We start from the raw sequence: 14,726 nt of genomic DNA on the forward strand, positions 1-14,726 counted from the left end.
TTTCAAGAAGTCTTTCCATGATTAACTGTAAACAGGAATGGTTTACACCTCAAATTAGAAGCCATTAATTAGCATGACGAAGTCAACTGCAAGATACACAGATAATTTAAATTATTTAATCACTAATCACCTTGGCTAAACTGTAGTATACTCTTTCAGTATCCTTCGGGTAGGTTATCGATCTGTCACTAAATTACCTCCAGATCAGTAAAAGATAAATATTAGCGTCCCTTCCTTTCTCTCACATTAACATTATCCCTTCTTGTAAACATTTTTAAAAGCTTTAAGGTTCTTTAATCCCAAATCCCTAATTAGCCATCACTAGCCTTTTTGTAATCAGGAAAGAGTATCTGAAGTACAAATCAGGAGTTCGCTTTGCCGTGGTTTAACAATAATAAAAAAAAAAATCTTAAAAAAACGTACGCTTAAGGCAATGGTAGTAATAAAAGAAATATGCAGAGGTGGCTTCAGCAAATAACGGGTTTCCAAAACGCCAAGTGCTTAACAAAAAGCAGCCCGAACCTCAATTTCAATATACAGCACTCCAATAAATTACACAACACTTGCATAGGCTGCAGAAATAACGCAGGACAAGACTTACACAGATGCCAATCCGCAGCATTTATACACATGCACATGGCAAGAGACAGAAACCAAACACTATCATTCAACTCGGGCAAGGCAGTGCGATCCCGAGTTTGCCCAACGTGAGAGTGCTCTCTGCGTGTGTCTGTGTGCGCGCGTGAGAGTGAGACCCATCCTCCGGGCATTTCCCCTCTTTGGGCAGTTTTGCTTCATTTGTTTCCTATTTCTGCTACATAGAAACTAACTTCCATCTCAGCCCCAGCCAGCGCCGCTGAATAGACCCTGTGCTGCGGCACCGTGTGCGTCAGATCCCTCCGCGAAGCCTTCCCGGCCCCCTCCCTCCCGCTATCGGCCTCCACAGAGAAAGCGCCTTCCAGCCAACCGGCGGCTTCGGCTCCGACATCTTCTCCGATTGGAAATAAATAAATAAATCGCACTCCCAGCCGGGAGGAGGGGCGAGGGTCGCGCCGTGGCGGGTGCGGGGCGTTGGGGCTGAGGGGTCCGGGGCACCTATTTTTTCCCCCCGGGGTGGAGAACGGGGGCGCGAGCCGAGGACCCCGGCGAACCCCGGGCGGCGAAGGCAGCGGACTCCTTTCTGCGGCGGAGGGATCCACGGCGGAGGCGGCTACGGCCGTAGCCGCTGCCTGAGAGTTGTTGTTTCCTCCTCCTCCTCCTCCGCCTCCGCCGCCGTTGCTTGAATGGTGGAGCCGAGGCTCGGCTCGTGAACACACACTGACAGCTATAGGGCAGGCGGCGGCACCATCCCCGCTTCCCTTCGGCGGCGGGGTGTCCCGCCGGCGGCCCCGAAGTGACCCATAAACATGTCTTGTGAGAGGAAAGGCCTCTCGGAGCTGCGATCGGGTAAGTCGGGGGGCTGCGGGGCCGCTGGCACCGGGCGATTCCGCCCGCGGTCCCCCGCCCCCCGCCGCCCGGCCACTCAGCCTGTGTGTCTCCCCGTCCCTCTCTCCCGCGCAGAGCTCTACTTCCTCATCGCCCGGTTCCTGGAAGATGGACCCTGTCAGCAGGCGGCTCAGGTACGGCGGCGCGCGGCGCGGGCCGGGCCGGCGCTCGCCGCTCGCCGCTCGCGGGCGTGGGGGAGGGAGGCGGCGGCGGCGGGGCCGCGGCCCGGGGCGCGGGGTTTAGCTCTCCCCGCTTTGTTGTTGCAGGTGCTGATCCGGGAGGTGGCCGAAAAGGAGGTAAGGGCGGCGGCGGCCCGGCGCGTCCCGCCACCGCACGGCCGCCCCTGGGCCGCCGCTCCGTCGCCGCCGCCGCCGGGGCGCGGGGCGCGGGGCTCGGGGTCCCCGGCGGGGCGCAGGGAGGGCGGGGGAGGGGATCGGGCGGGCCGGGGCCGGGGGCCGGGCTCACGGGGCGTCCTCTCCCCGCAGCTGCTGCCCCGGCGCACCGACTGGACCGGGAAGGAGCATCCCAGGACCTACCAGAATCTGGTGAGGCATTCACGTCGCAGAGCAAAGAAACTTTTCCCTGAGTCGAATAAAAATTGAATTTCCCGCAATTTTTTACAGAGACAAAAACTTGGCCCTAGAACGTGAAAGCTTCAAAGGCTACGGGGAGGATTGGGAGGCCCGTGTGAGGGGTTCGGGGGGCAATGACTGGGGGAACCCGCACCCCCGGGCCGCAGGGGCTGCGGACAATTTATTTGTGATATTTTGTTAATGTGCTAGAAATAAAGATACGTCATGAGTGTTGTGCAGTGCAAGGCCGGAGGAGGAGGGGCCGGCGCGCGCGTCCGTGCGGGCGCGGCGGCGCGCGCGAGGCGGCGGCAGCGGCGGCGAGAGCTGCGCGAGGAGGGAGGGCGCGCAAGCTCGCTTGCTTTGCACGCGCGGCCGGCTCGGCTTTCTCCTGCCCTACACAATAGCTGGTGACTAACTGCTTCGAAGTGGCATTAGCATTTCACAAGCAGGCTATTCAGCCACAGCGGAACCTTGGCAAGACTTTTCTTTTTCTTTCCTTTTCTTTCTTTTTTCTTTTTTTTCGTTAATTTGCTCGTCCCTTTCTTTTGCTTTCTTTAAATTCAGAGCTGGATTTTTTATTGGAGGAGTTCGGTTGTGTGATGATAGTTGGCTAGCGGCGCGTTTTTGCATTTACCACAACATACATTTGCTTAAGTGTAAAACCAGACGTTTTAACAGGCTTTCGTTGATTTTGTTAATTTTCTTTATATGCCCCCCTTTCAGTTAAGAACTATTACTGAAAGACATTGGGGAGTTTTGATTTTTATCCATATATGTACTGTAGGATGGAACTTGGCTAATAAAAAGTTTTGTGTGTGTGTTTATATTGCGATATATTTTGTTTAATAGCTTGGAAAATACCTGTTTTGTGGGTTTTCAAAGTGAATGTTTTAGTAATTTCTAAAAATTGCTTCCCAGAAGTGACCTTCCCTTTTAGCATTATGAATGGAAAAGTAGTTACTTACTGTAAAGTTTAAAGGAGCTATGCTTTCTATAGTATTTTCTTTACCTAAACTGATTTAGGTTGTTCATATGAAAGTGTGTGTAGGACAATTAAAGCAATCACACCAAAGCATAAAAGCCTTTGAAATTTAGGCAGTGCAGTGAGTTTATGAGATATTGTAACTGCTTTGAGATACTTATGGTGTTACCTCATCAGGGCCCCTGTAATGATTAGGAAGTTTCACTTAGCTCAGAATGAATACTGTGAGGTGAAGTCATAGGCATGATTTTGATAGCTTTTGTTTTATTTTGGATATAGTACATCTCCTAGCTTTTGTGTGCATAAATCTCTTCAGATTCAATGTCAGTTATAGATGAGTGCTCACAGCTGTTGAATACACAAGGGTACTTTAGTTTAATAAATCTAATGTAGACATAACAGTGTATTCATTTCCACACTTAAGGTGTGTTGGTTTTCAAGTAGTGATTTAGGGTAGTTTTATTTAATACTTAGCCAAAATGAGTTTGAAGTAGTTCAAGATTTACTAACCAACATTTGAAATTTTTAATGTTTATAAATATTCGACAAAAACTGTAACTGGATTTCTTTGTATTCCTTGCTATTTGAGAAAATTATCACAGGTTGATAATATTCCATTTTAAAGATGGGGGGCAGGTTTTACAAAACTCATCTTTGCATCTCTTTAAAAAATCAAAAAGTCCAAGTCACTGAGAATTGTTGTGTTTTCTTGGAGACTTTCAGTAATGTTACTTTTTTTTTTTTTTAAATGAAGCAGCTAATGGTGTTTGGCCAAATTATGGGAATGTCTGATCCTTCTAGGAATCATTTAAAGTTTTTGATTTTGATTTAATTATTAGTAAAATGAATTTATATTCCTAGTCTGTTTTTCAGATTTAAAGTACAATAAGAATTGTCTACGTGTATTACTTATCAAAATCAGCCTGTTTTGCATGGAAGTTGTTTTTCTTGATTGCAGTTTTCAGCTTACCAGAAGTCTTGTTGGCATATTGTTTTAAGACTGTTAAGAGTTCTTATTAGAACTTGGAGTTTGATTCATTTTCTTTTTATTCATTCAACATATTGCTTACTGTGTATACTGGATGCAAGGCACCATTGAAGGTGCTTTCATATCCCTCCAACTATATATCTAGGTGTGTGGCTATCTGGGTTAATTTCATTTGATATTTTTTGAGTCTTAGGTTTAAAAATGTTTTGGATCACCAGGTTTCTGAGCACATTATTTTTGTTTAATAGATCTTGAAATTGTATGTCTAAGTGAGCACATGCTCATTTCTTTTGCAGTATTTTCTATTGTTTTAATTTATTCTTCAAATTTGTTTTACTTTGTTGTGTTTCATATTGAATTCATTTAATAATGGTTTGAAGACTATTGTGGTGAGTGAAATTAATTTTTGTAGCTTCTGCTTCTGTCTGGGAATGATTTGTTGATATGTTAACTGATAAATTGAGCAGCATTTTAAATGGGAAAATCCAAATGTCAAATTGCAGTTTCTAGAAAAATAAGAAAATTAGAAATTTAGGAAGGGGTGTATATTTGTACTCATATGAGTTAAAAAATGGGGTATTGATCAGCATCTTTAGTCAGCCTGCAGATAGAATCACAGTGATTGGATTTCAGTTAAAAAGAATATTCAGTTTAAAGGGCAGTATTAAATTTGATAGTTTAAAAAAATTAAATTGGTGCATTTATTTCAGGTGTGATTGAAAAAGGAAATGTTCATAATCCAAGCATTATTTTTGCTTTTGGCATTATAAAATATGACTACCATCTATGTTAAGTTTTAAAACATTTTTAACAGTTAATGAAATTTGATAGGATATTAAAATTGGTTTTTAACACTGGTATAATTTTTTTATTCAGATTATATTTTTTTTAAAACACGTGATTGAGTTTAAAGCAGAAGGACATTTTTCAAGCATTTGTCAGAATTCTTATTTTTTAGATGGAGCCAAGTATAGGCAAACTTTTTATAGACTAAGAAAAAAAAAACAAATATTTTTTGGACAAAGGTGAACTTGTAATTTGTTTCTTAGTTTGAGTAATTAAACTAGTTGGTTTATTAAGTCTACTTTCTAGTTGTCACTTTAGAGGTGTCTGTATATTTTTGACATGGCTGAAATTTGTAGCATTTTTATCAGATTGTAGATGCTTTGATTGTATTTTTCTCTAAGCCATAGTTATTTTCAGAATTGGGTTCATTTTTTTAAATTTGTTAAAATGATGAAATATTTACTTTCTAGTGTTATTTGCTTTTTAAAAATTATTCCTTTTAGTATTAGAATTCTTTCAAGTAAAAGAATTGAGTTGAGTCAGGAGATGTGAATTGGGAGTCTTAAGCCCTGCTGACAAATCTCAGGTAATCTTGAAAAAAATCTTGGCATTTCTCTTTTCCTTAGTTATCTTATTTGTGAAAGAGTGGATTGAAATTTTTCTAATCTGAAAGTCTGTGATTTTGGACTAGAAATAGTAATGTTTTTTTAAGTGCTCAACCCTGTTTCATTCTTGGAATTTAATTTTCCAAAATAGAAAAGTAGACCTAGAGAAACCTTACAGGTTAGAAAGTTGAATAAACGCTTTTCATAATGTTATTCTTTGATTGTAATAGTTTTTGTAAATATGAAGATTTTTGAGGCACTTAACCATGTTGTAGAATACATTTTTGTTGCTCTGTAATTACATTTTCCACGTGGCTTAAGTATTGGTTTTCATAGATTATTGGTAGTCTCAAATTCAGAGTTGAATAGGAACTCTGAATAGGATTTACTTAAGTATATATCTTAGGTCTACGTTTATTTAGAGGATATTGATTAATGTGAAAGTTAAGGTTTAAAACCTAGGAGATGAGTTTTAGAAAAATAGGTAACCTAAGACAGGTTTTTGAGTCAGGAATTCCTATCCTCTGTTGAGGTACTTTTAAGACTTGCTCCCTGTTAGTCTTTTTTGGAGGGGTTGGAGCAGCATATGCTGAGGTTCATGTGGCTTTTTTTTGTTTGTTTGTCTTTGTATTATCAGTGAAATAGAAACTTAACTTGGTAGGCTAAAATAGGGCTTTAATATCTCACAAACATAGTGAATAAAATATTATGTGGGAGTAGTAGCTGAAGGAACAGAACTAAATCATTTCTTACACGTTTATTCTGTTGGTACTTGTACCTTTGAAATTTTTTTTGAGAGATTTACAAAAATTTTAAGTGAAATATGTTAAGATTCTTAATACTTTTGACTCAAACTACAAAGTTGCATGAACATAAAAGGGGAGTTGAATTGTTCTTACCCAACCACATAATAGTGTTTTATATAATATTTAGGAGACAGCATAGTATTGAGAGGGTCCATTTTTTCTGATCTGTAAAATGGGCTAATAATGGCCTACCTTTTAAGGTTCTCTGAGTAGTAATTGGCAAGAATCATGTGCCATATAGGGTTTGGGTTTGCCTTTATCAGAACTTTAGTAATAGTAGTAAAGGTTGTTCTAATTATAGCTTTAGGGTGTTGTATTAAAGTTTTCCTTAAAAATATTTTTATTTCAGGAACAACTATGTGTAATTTTTCGAATATAGCAGTGGTAGTATCGACAGCACCACTTCAAAAACATCAGAAGGTACTATTGGTATACTGTATAATATCAGGAATGAAATGATTAAGCCTCGGAAATAAGGGGAAAAATTGGTAAATATAAAGAATAAATTGTGTTGTGGATAGACTTTAGAAAAAATATGCTGCTAATTCTAGCTATAACTTTTGATGTGGAACAATGAACAGTAAGGAATATTTGATTGGTTGAAATATCCTGAGTTGATGAAGCTTTTTTCTGTTGGTAATGTCACAAGACACAAGTACATGAAGGGACCTTGGCTCTTTCATCTCTTTGCTTCTGTATAGAAATTTATGGAATTTAAAACCATAATAACTTGTATTTGGAAATTGTTGGAGAGATGATTCATTTTGTCAATCTGTTTAAAGATTATATGTTTTAAACAATTTAATAAAGACTTTTGAATTAATTCTTCGGTTAGTTTTAGGGTAAATAAGTCCAGAGTCAATTTCTTTAATCCAGAATTTCTTTGTAAGATAGACCACAAGCTTTTAATTTTGTTGTGCTTGTTTTGATCTGGAAATTCCTCTTATCTACTGAAGTCATTCTTCTCTTACCCTGGTGTTGTGATTATCTGTTATGTCACTGTGGAATTGTAAAAAAATTGTATCCTGTGCAACTTACTGGACAAGTAATACCAAACAGGTTAATTTCATTCTTACCAGTATTCATAGAAAAATATCTATAATATTAAGCCAACTGACCTTTAGTTAGCAGAGAGTACTGAACCATATCCATTTAAAGTAACTTTCTGTTTCGGTAAACTTTTTATTGACTTCAGGAAAATCATGTGTTATATAAGTATATTAGAAAAAATTGACGAACTAATTCTAGGATTATAAGTTACTTTTCTAATTATATCTAAAAACAAAGAATGTTAAATATTAGGAGTTAAATTTACCATTTTAGAAATAAATTTTAAATTTGTGAAGATTTTTTAGTTTTGTGAGAAGCTCTTTTGGTGAAATTATGAATAATTTGGTGAAAGTTAATTACTTTGTAATTAAGAAGTTATTGAGTATAAGGGATACAAAGCAGTGTCAGTATTCCATAGCAAATTGGGTGAAAATGGTAATTTTTTATTTGTATGGAATTTGAGAATGAAGTACTGAAAAATCAAGAACAGTTATACTGTTGGAAGCTTTATATATACGTAAAATCGAGCATCTTTGCTTATTTCAGAGAAGGCAGTCATCAGTTGTTTACCATCCATACTTAAAGCAGTCTTACTTGAGATTCATTATCACTGATGGAAAAGCATAGTTGAATGAAAAATTATGGTATTAAGAAAATTTAGGTGGCTACTAAGTCTGGCATAACTTCTGCTTAAGTTAAAACTGAATTGTAATGAGATTTATAGTATAGACCCTCGGTTATCTATGGTGGTGGTGAAGATGTTGGTAGCCTATTCCAGAGGAAGTACTAGAGAATCCATGGGTTTTGAATGTTAACTGGCCTGACTTGTGGTCATGTTGGTATGACCTACTTGATTTCTTTCACTGATAAAAAACAGGCACACAGCTTGTCTTGGCAGAGAGTATAATATAAAAATGCAAACAAATAGATATCTTTACATATATTGCTTAACTCTGATTTAGTTCTGTGGTGTGGTAACACCAGATTATAGGCGATTTGGTGAAACATGCAGTGTCTGAAACAATTTCATTGTATGTGAAGTAATAGTTATTTTGAGTGTTGAAACTGAAGCATGACTAAAAATGAAACTGGTTGTATTCTTAAGATTATTTACATTGATATTTTAAGAATAGTTTAAGGATTTTCCATCTTTAAATTAGTAGACAGTGATTTTTATTTCACCAGATTCAAGTTCATGATGTCTTAAAAACAGTTTCTTATTGCACAAATTTTGCTTAGCATATATGACTTAACTTAAAAACAAAATTTCAAAATGTTATTTTAAGACGTTAAATTTTGTTGTTTTGTATGTTTGTGCTTTAAATGAGTTTTAATAGGGCATCCCTGATTTGGTTTGTGGGAACCTTGATTCTGAATAGGCTTTTGGTTTTGTTTTATAAGCAAGACATAATCAGATTGTAATGAATAAAATATATGAGTTTTGCATTCCGTTCAAATGACAAATTTTTATTGATAATATGAACTGCATTATTAAATGAGTTTGTAATAGTTGACTAAATTGTGGAAATAAGTCTTTTTCAAGCTGTTTTTTTTTTTTTAATTCACAATTAAGAGTAAATAGACCTGAGTTTAATTATGATATTTTAAGATTCTACATTAATTTTCACACATTTCTAAAGAAATTATAGGCATCTAAGAGTTCTGAAAATAGCTTAGAGGACTTGCCTTGTGTAGGCTGTAATAAGTTTTTAGTGATCAAGCTTGTGTGATATGAGGGAAACTAAAGTTCTGAGAAGGAATTAGTAATGTAATAAAAATAGTAAACTTGTAATCAGGAAATCTGTGATTAATTTTATATTTTCTAAATGTATGTCCTTGGACAAATTGTGTTATGTTTGGACTTCAGTTTTCTTTACTTATGAGACAGGCGGAATCCTTCAGTTTATTGGATTATAATGTTTAAGTTTGAAAATAGTGACACAAATTAAGTGTACTGCTCTGTGGATAAGCTTTTACAGTTAAAAAAAAAAAGGTCAGAAAATGCATACTAGTTCTAAAGATTATAGATGAAAATTAACTCATACTTTGTTATAATAGTATCAGATTTATAATCCTAAGGTTGGAAATTTCAAGAATTTTTAGGAGCTGGTGTTTTAATCATGTGCTTTATGGAATAATTAAATAGCAAATAATTTGTGATTTTGTTTGTATATTAGAATAGTCATAAAAATAAGAATTGTATTTCTTCATACTGATGTTTAGAAATTAAAATATAATGAACAGCAGAAGTTTTAGATTGGACAGAATTGTGAAAAGAAAGTGAAACGTTGTGCTGGGGAATGTAGCCCAGTGGTAGAGTGATTGTTTAGCATGTTCAAGGCCCTGGGTTTGATCTAGCAATGAAAATAACAGCAACAAAAGTGAAAAAAAAAATTGAAAAAACTGACTTTTATGAGTATTGCAGACATAAGAATGAAGTGAATAGCCTAGTCAACACAGATCATACTGGTGCCACACATTAATTGGATCTTATTTTCATAAAGTCTTAATCGATCTACCCTCATTTTAAACGATTTGTTGAAAAGATACTCAAAACTTTTCTCCCTGTTTGAAGATTTTTTTGCCCCCCAACATAAAGGGTCAACATGTAGTTCATAATACAGAATGTAAAGTAACAGCCGACTCGTACGTCAGGTTCAGTGGTTAGAACATCATATGATAAAAATTATTTATTAAATTATGACTACTTTCTGAGGTAATGGCTGTTGCTTACCCAGTCATATAGATGAGTATACTGAAGGTTAAGAGTGTTTTTTCCATGCTCCTGGTTAGTAAGTTTAAACCTGGCATGGTTAAATCATATATCCTTCGAAATTACTGACTTTTCTTTAAAAATTAGTAAAGGAAGTTCTTAATAATATTATGTCTAGTGGAAATCAGTGTCTTTCAGGTCCTTTATTATGTTTTCTTCCCATTGCTAACTTTTAACAATACCTTATGATAATGGCAAACTTCTCTTCTGTTTATATGAAATAACATAAAAATTAGTTTGTTTAGCCAGAGGTTCAGGATAATAAGCCATTCAGCTTGGTATCTTTCCATTTTCCTTCTGGGCTACACAGTTCACATCCTCAGATGATCATATTATTCAAAATCTAATCGAAATTTTAGAAATATTTTTATGTAAAATCTGAGAAAGGAATGACAAATGCCTATGATTTGAGCCAAAGATGGACAAGGAATGAACAGAGTAGACTGTATTTCACAGAATTCTGTAGTCTTTGAGTGTTCTTTTTTTTTTTAAATGTAATATAAATAGTAGATAGCCCCCAAAATTTAAAATCTGACCCATGCTTGCTGACATATACTTTGGATCATGTAGCAAGACATTTTTTTAAAAGGATACCTTTATTTAACCCATATTTTAACCGTTAATTATGGACAGGTAACCAAAGATTTATTTTAACACAGCGGGTGATTCTCAATTGAGAAAGGGGTTGGAAGGTATATAAGAACTTTGAAGAAGTTCTCAGGAACCATCCAGTTAAGCAAGTAGTGTAGTGAATCTCAGTGGGGTAGCATCAGGGGTTGCACCTATGAAGTAGGCTCTTGCTTCATGGTGGAAAGAGATAAAAGTGTTTGTTCATCAATAATCCATTTATACCATATAAATTTCAAATTAAGGACTTAGAAAAAGTAATCTTAAAAATGTTGGGTTAGTCACATTGAATTTTTACAGCCATTTTGGGAGAGTATTTAGGATTGTCAGCTTATCATTGTAGTTATATTTCTACTTTTATCTTTAGATTAAAAAAAAAAGCATTCTCTTTTGCCTGTAGGAATTTGTGCTTTTATTTAATTTTTTTTAGTAGTGAGAGTGAAGGATAAAATATTTATTCTTCTGGCTTAGTTTCATGTCTGTGTTGACAGCTATTCAAAATGTTACTTGTTTTTCTCTTGTCCATTAATACATAAGTATATTTGAGACAACAGGTAATTCACAAGGCAGTATGAATGTAAGTTCTGATCCTAGAATATCTTGATTTGACTCTATACCATATAGTTATTGCGTGTGACCACAGGAAGGTTGCTGTATTTTTTGTGAAAATTTTCTTAATGGAATAGGAATAGTAGCAGTATGTACCTTTTAGGTTTGTTAAAATAATTAACTGAGTTTTTACGTGTAATACTTAACCGCATTTACTGTAGGGCCTGGCATGTAGTGTGGAATCAATATATTAGCTATGTTAGTGGGATATTAATCATATTTATACATATATTTAATCAAATGTATTTATATATTTAATCATATACTTATCATACTTAGCTTTATAATTTGGTCATACTTTCTATGTGTTGAACATCTTAAAAGTTGGGCTGGGGCTGTCGCTCAGTGGTAGAGCACTTGCCTCGCATGTGTGAGGCACTGGGTTCGATCCTCAGCACCACATAAAAAAAGAATGAATAAATAAATAAAGTGTCCATCTATAACTAAAAAAATTTTTAAAAAGTATGAAAATAGTTATGATTCAGAAAGTAGAGTCTTACTAAACAATAGTATATAACAGATTACTGAGAATCCAAATATAGTCATGGATTAAGGATTTTATTACAATGTATTTAAAGTGTTCCTTTTAATAATTTGCTAATAAAATAAGTTAATTTAAACTAAAAGGCTTAAGTTAAAATTGAAGATGAAGTTCCTACTAACTTGGAAATTAAAAGTCATATGTATAGCCATAAACAATTTTAACTTTTAAAATGTTTTATTTTTAAGTGATCATAGTGCCATAGTTTAATATTTATGAAGAATATGATTCATGTTTATAAAGATTGTTTAGAAAAAGGCAGTAGAAAAAGATACTTTTATTCTTAAAAATATTTATTTGCTGTGTGTGTGTGTGTGTGTGTGTGTGTGTGTGTGAAGTAGTTGAGAGCAAGAAGATTCATGACCCCTGTTCTTTTGTTTCTGATTAAATAGAGAAGAAAAACATCAAACATATGATCTTAAAATCAAGTGCATAATCACAAACTGATGTGAATTAAAAAGGAATCACAAAGTGTGCAGCAGAGAAAACTGTGAGGAAAAGAGGGTCTGGATTTGGGCTCTGGGATCTAGGACCTTAAAGAATTTCATTGAATGGCTAGGTAGAAGATGGTAAGCCTATAAAAGGACAAAGAGAAGGAATGGTTGAAGAGGTAGGGGGAAAGCCAAGGAGTATGGCAGATGTCAAGAGAAGGCAGGGTTTGCAAAGGAGGAAGTGTTCAACTGGGTTAGAGATACTGAGACAGTAAGGTATAGATTTGTCAATAAGGTGAACTTTTAGTAAGATCTCTTATGTCAGAAGGGTGAAAGCTTGTGTGGAGTAGGTTGAGGTGAGAGTGGGAGATGAAATGAGACTGACAATAGACCATTCTTTAAAAACCACCCGTTTTTGAAGAGGAAAAGAAGGGGAAAGTGGTAGCTGGGGGATTGATGTTGAGAAATGATGGGCAATAGAAGTCATCAGGATTTTTGTTTTTTGCCCAAGTTGGAAGCAGAGTGAACATGTTTAAATGTAGATGTTAAGGGAGTGAATGTAGGGAGTGCGGAAGACTAATTTACAGTTTAGGATTTCCATTAAGTTAGAGAATTTGGTTGTTAGTATAGTTCATATAGATACTGGTATAAAATGCCTGTGAGTTAGGATTCTAAGCATTAGGGGGGTTAGATCTTAGTTACGAAGAGGGACAATTATGTTAATAAGACACAGGATAAATACAGATGCAGGTAGCCATATAGATTTTATGAAACAAACAAACAAACAGACAACAAAACAGCTTCAGCTTTTCCCCCTTGGATAACTTATTTTGAGAAAGTTAGAGTTGAGGAAGAGAACTGACTTAGAAGAGTTCATCTCTTAGGAGAGCAGTGATTATATATATATAACATAATATATATAATATAAATATAATATATATAAAAAATATATAAAACATTGTTAGTCTGTTTTCACCATTCTAGAGATCCATTTGTGATCCACTTGTGGCTAATAACCTCAGAGAGTGCTAAGAGGAACCAAGTATAGAGTCAAGCATTGAGATTTGTATCCCTGATGCCACTTAAGTAAGAATACATTCATAGTACTTATAACTTTGTTTTGTCTAAAATTTTGTTTGGAGATGTGTTTTGTGACTTTAAAAAAGTGACTAAAACCATTAAAATAAAACATTAGACTGTATAAATATAAAATAAAAATTTTTTTCTTTATGTGCTAGAATACTGACCAAATGTTTTGAGTTTTTTAGTGAAGTAGTAATTTTTACATATTCTCATGTGTTCATTTAATAATTTATTAGGCACTTAACTACAAGTACTGCATTAGATACCATGTAGACAGGTAAACAAGGTCTAATCCTGTATCTTTTATATAGGACATGGACAAGTTAACCAGCAATTTTTACTATTAATGCAAGAGTCCATTGCATCCTCAGATAGGGCTAGAACCTGTGTATTTCTGTGAATGAGAATCAGAGTTATTAGATTTCCACTGAGGTTTAAGAATCAAATTATATTAAGAACAATTAATATGATAAACACTGCGAAGTGCTAGGAGGATAAAGGAACCTTTGAAAGGAATATAATGTACTATAGGAACATGAAGAATGTACAAGAAAAGGGGCAGAGTCGTGAATAGGTCATGGAAGTCAATGAGGCATATAGGTCAAAACATGAGAGAGATTGAGGTGTGGAAGTGGGTGGGTAAAAAGAAGATTGCCAGCGTAGGAATCAGCTTCTATAAAGTCCCAAAAGCTGGAGAAAATATGAGGAGTTTAAGAACTGAAGTGAAAGTCGATTTTGAAAATTTGGAATATTAAAAGAATCCTGCAGTACAGAATTTTAGGCTCTGTACCTGAAAAGGTATTTTTTACCAGCAGATGATAAAACAGGATCATCACAACTGAAGTTAGTAAGTAATGAACTTCAGTTTGAAGTATAAATTTTGGGGAGTGGTGGGTGCTGGGGGTTCAATTCAGGGGCACTTGACTACTGAGCCACATCCTCAGTCCTATCTTGTATTTTAGTTAGTAGAGACAGGATTTCACTTTTGCTGAGGCTGGCTTTGAACTTGAAATACTCCTGTCAGCCTCCCCAGGGATTACAGGTGTGTACCACAGCACCTGGCAGAAGTATAAGTTTTTTTTTTTTTTTTTTCACAGCCACGTCAATTTTTTTTTTTTTTTTTTTATTGTAAACAAATGGGATACATGTTGCCTCTCTGTTTGTACATGGCGCAAAGGCATACCATTTGTGTCATCATAAATCCACATACAGTAATGTTGTTTGATTCATTCTTTTTTTTCCCCTTCCCCCCACCCCTCCCACCCCTCTTTACCCTCTATACAGTACTTTCTTCCTCCATACTTGCCCCCCTCCCTAACCCTAACTCTAACCCTAACACTAACCCTTCCCTCCCCCCCATTATGTGTCATCCTCCACTTATTAGCGAT

General features: G+C 36.2%; 1 protein-coding gene across 1 annotated transcript in view; it reads left to right on the forward strand.

Moving 5' to 3' along the window:
• Nucleotides 1–928: 928 nt before the first annotated feature.
• Nucleotides 929–14,726, forward strand: part of PHIP (PHIP subunit of CUL4-Ring ligase complex) — a 121,226-nt gene continuing 107,428 nt past the window's right edge. The window contains exons 1-4 of the mRNA XM_079147138.1: nucleotides 929–1,446; nucleotides 1,561–1,619; nucleotides 1,752–1,781; nucleotides 1,971–2,030. Coding sequence (XP_079003264.1) covers nucleotides 1,407–1,446; nucleotides 1,561–1,619; nucleotides 1,752–1,781; nucleotides 1,971–2,030 — 189 coding nt within the window. The 5' untranslated portion in view covers nucleotides 929–1,406. The remainder of the gene's footprint in view (nucleotides 1,447–1,560; nucleotides 1,620–1,751; nucleotides 1,782–1,970; nucleotides 2,031–14,726) is intronic.

The sequence above is a fragment of the Sciurus vulgaris genome (genome assembly GCF_902686455.1).
Source record: "Sciurus vulgaris genome assembly, chromosome: 7".
In the NCBI taxonomy this organism is placed as follows: Eukaryota; Metazoa; Chordata; class Mammalia; order Rodentia; family Sciuridae; genus Sciurus; species Sciurus vulgaris.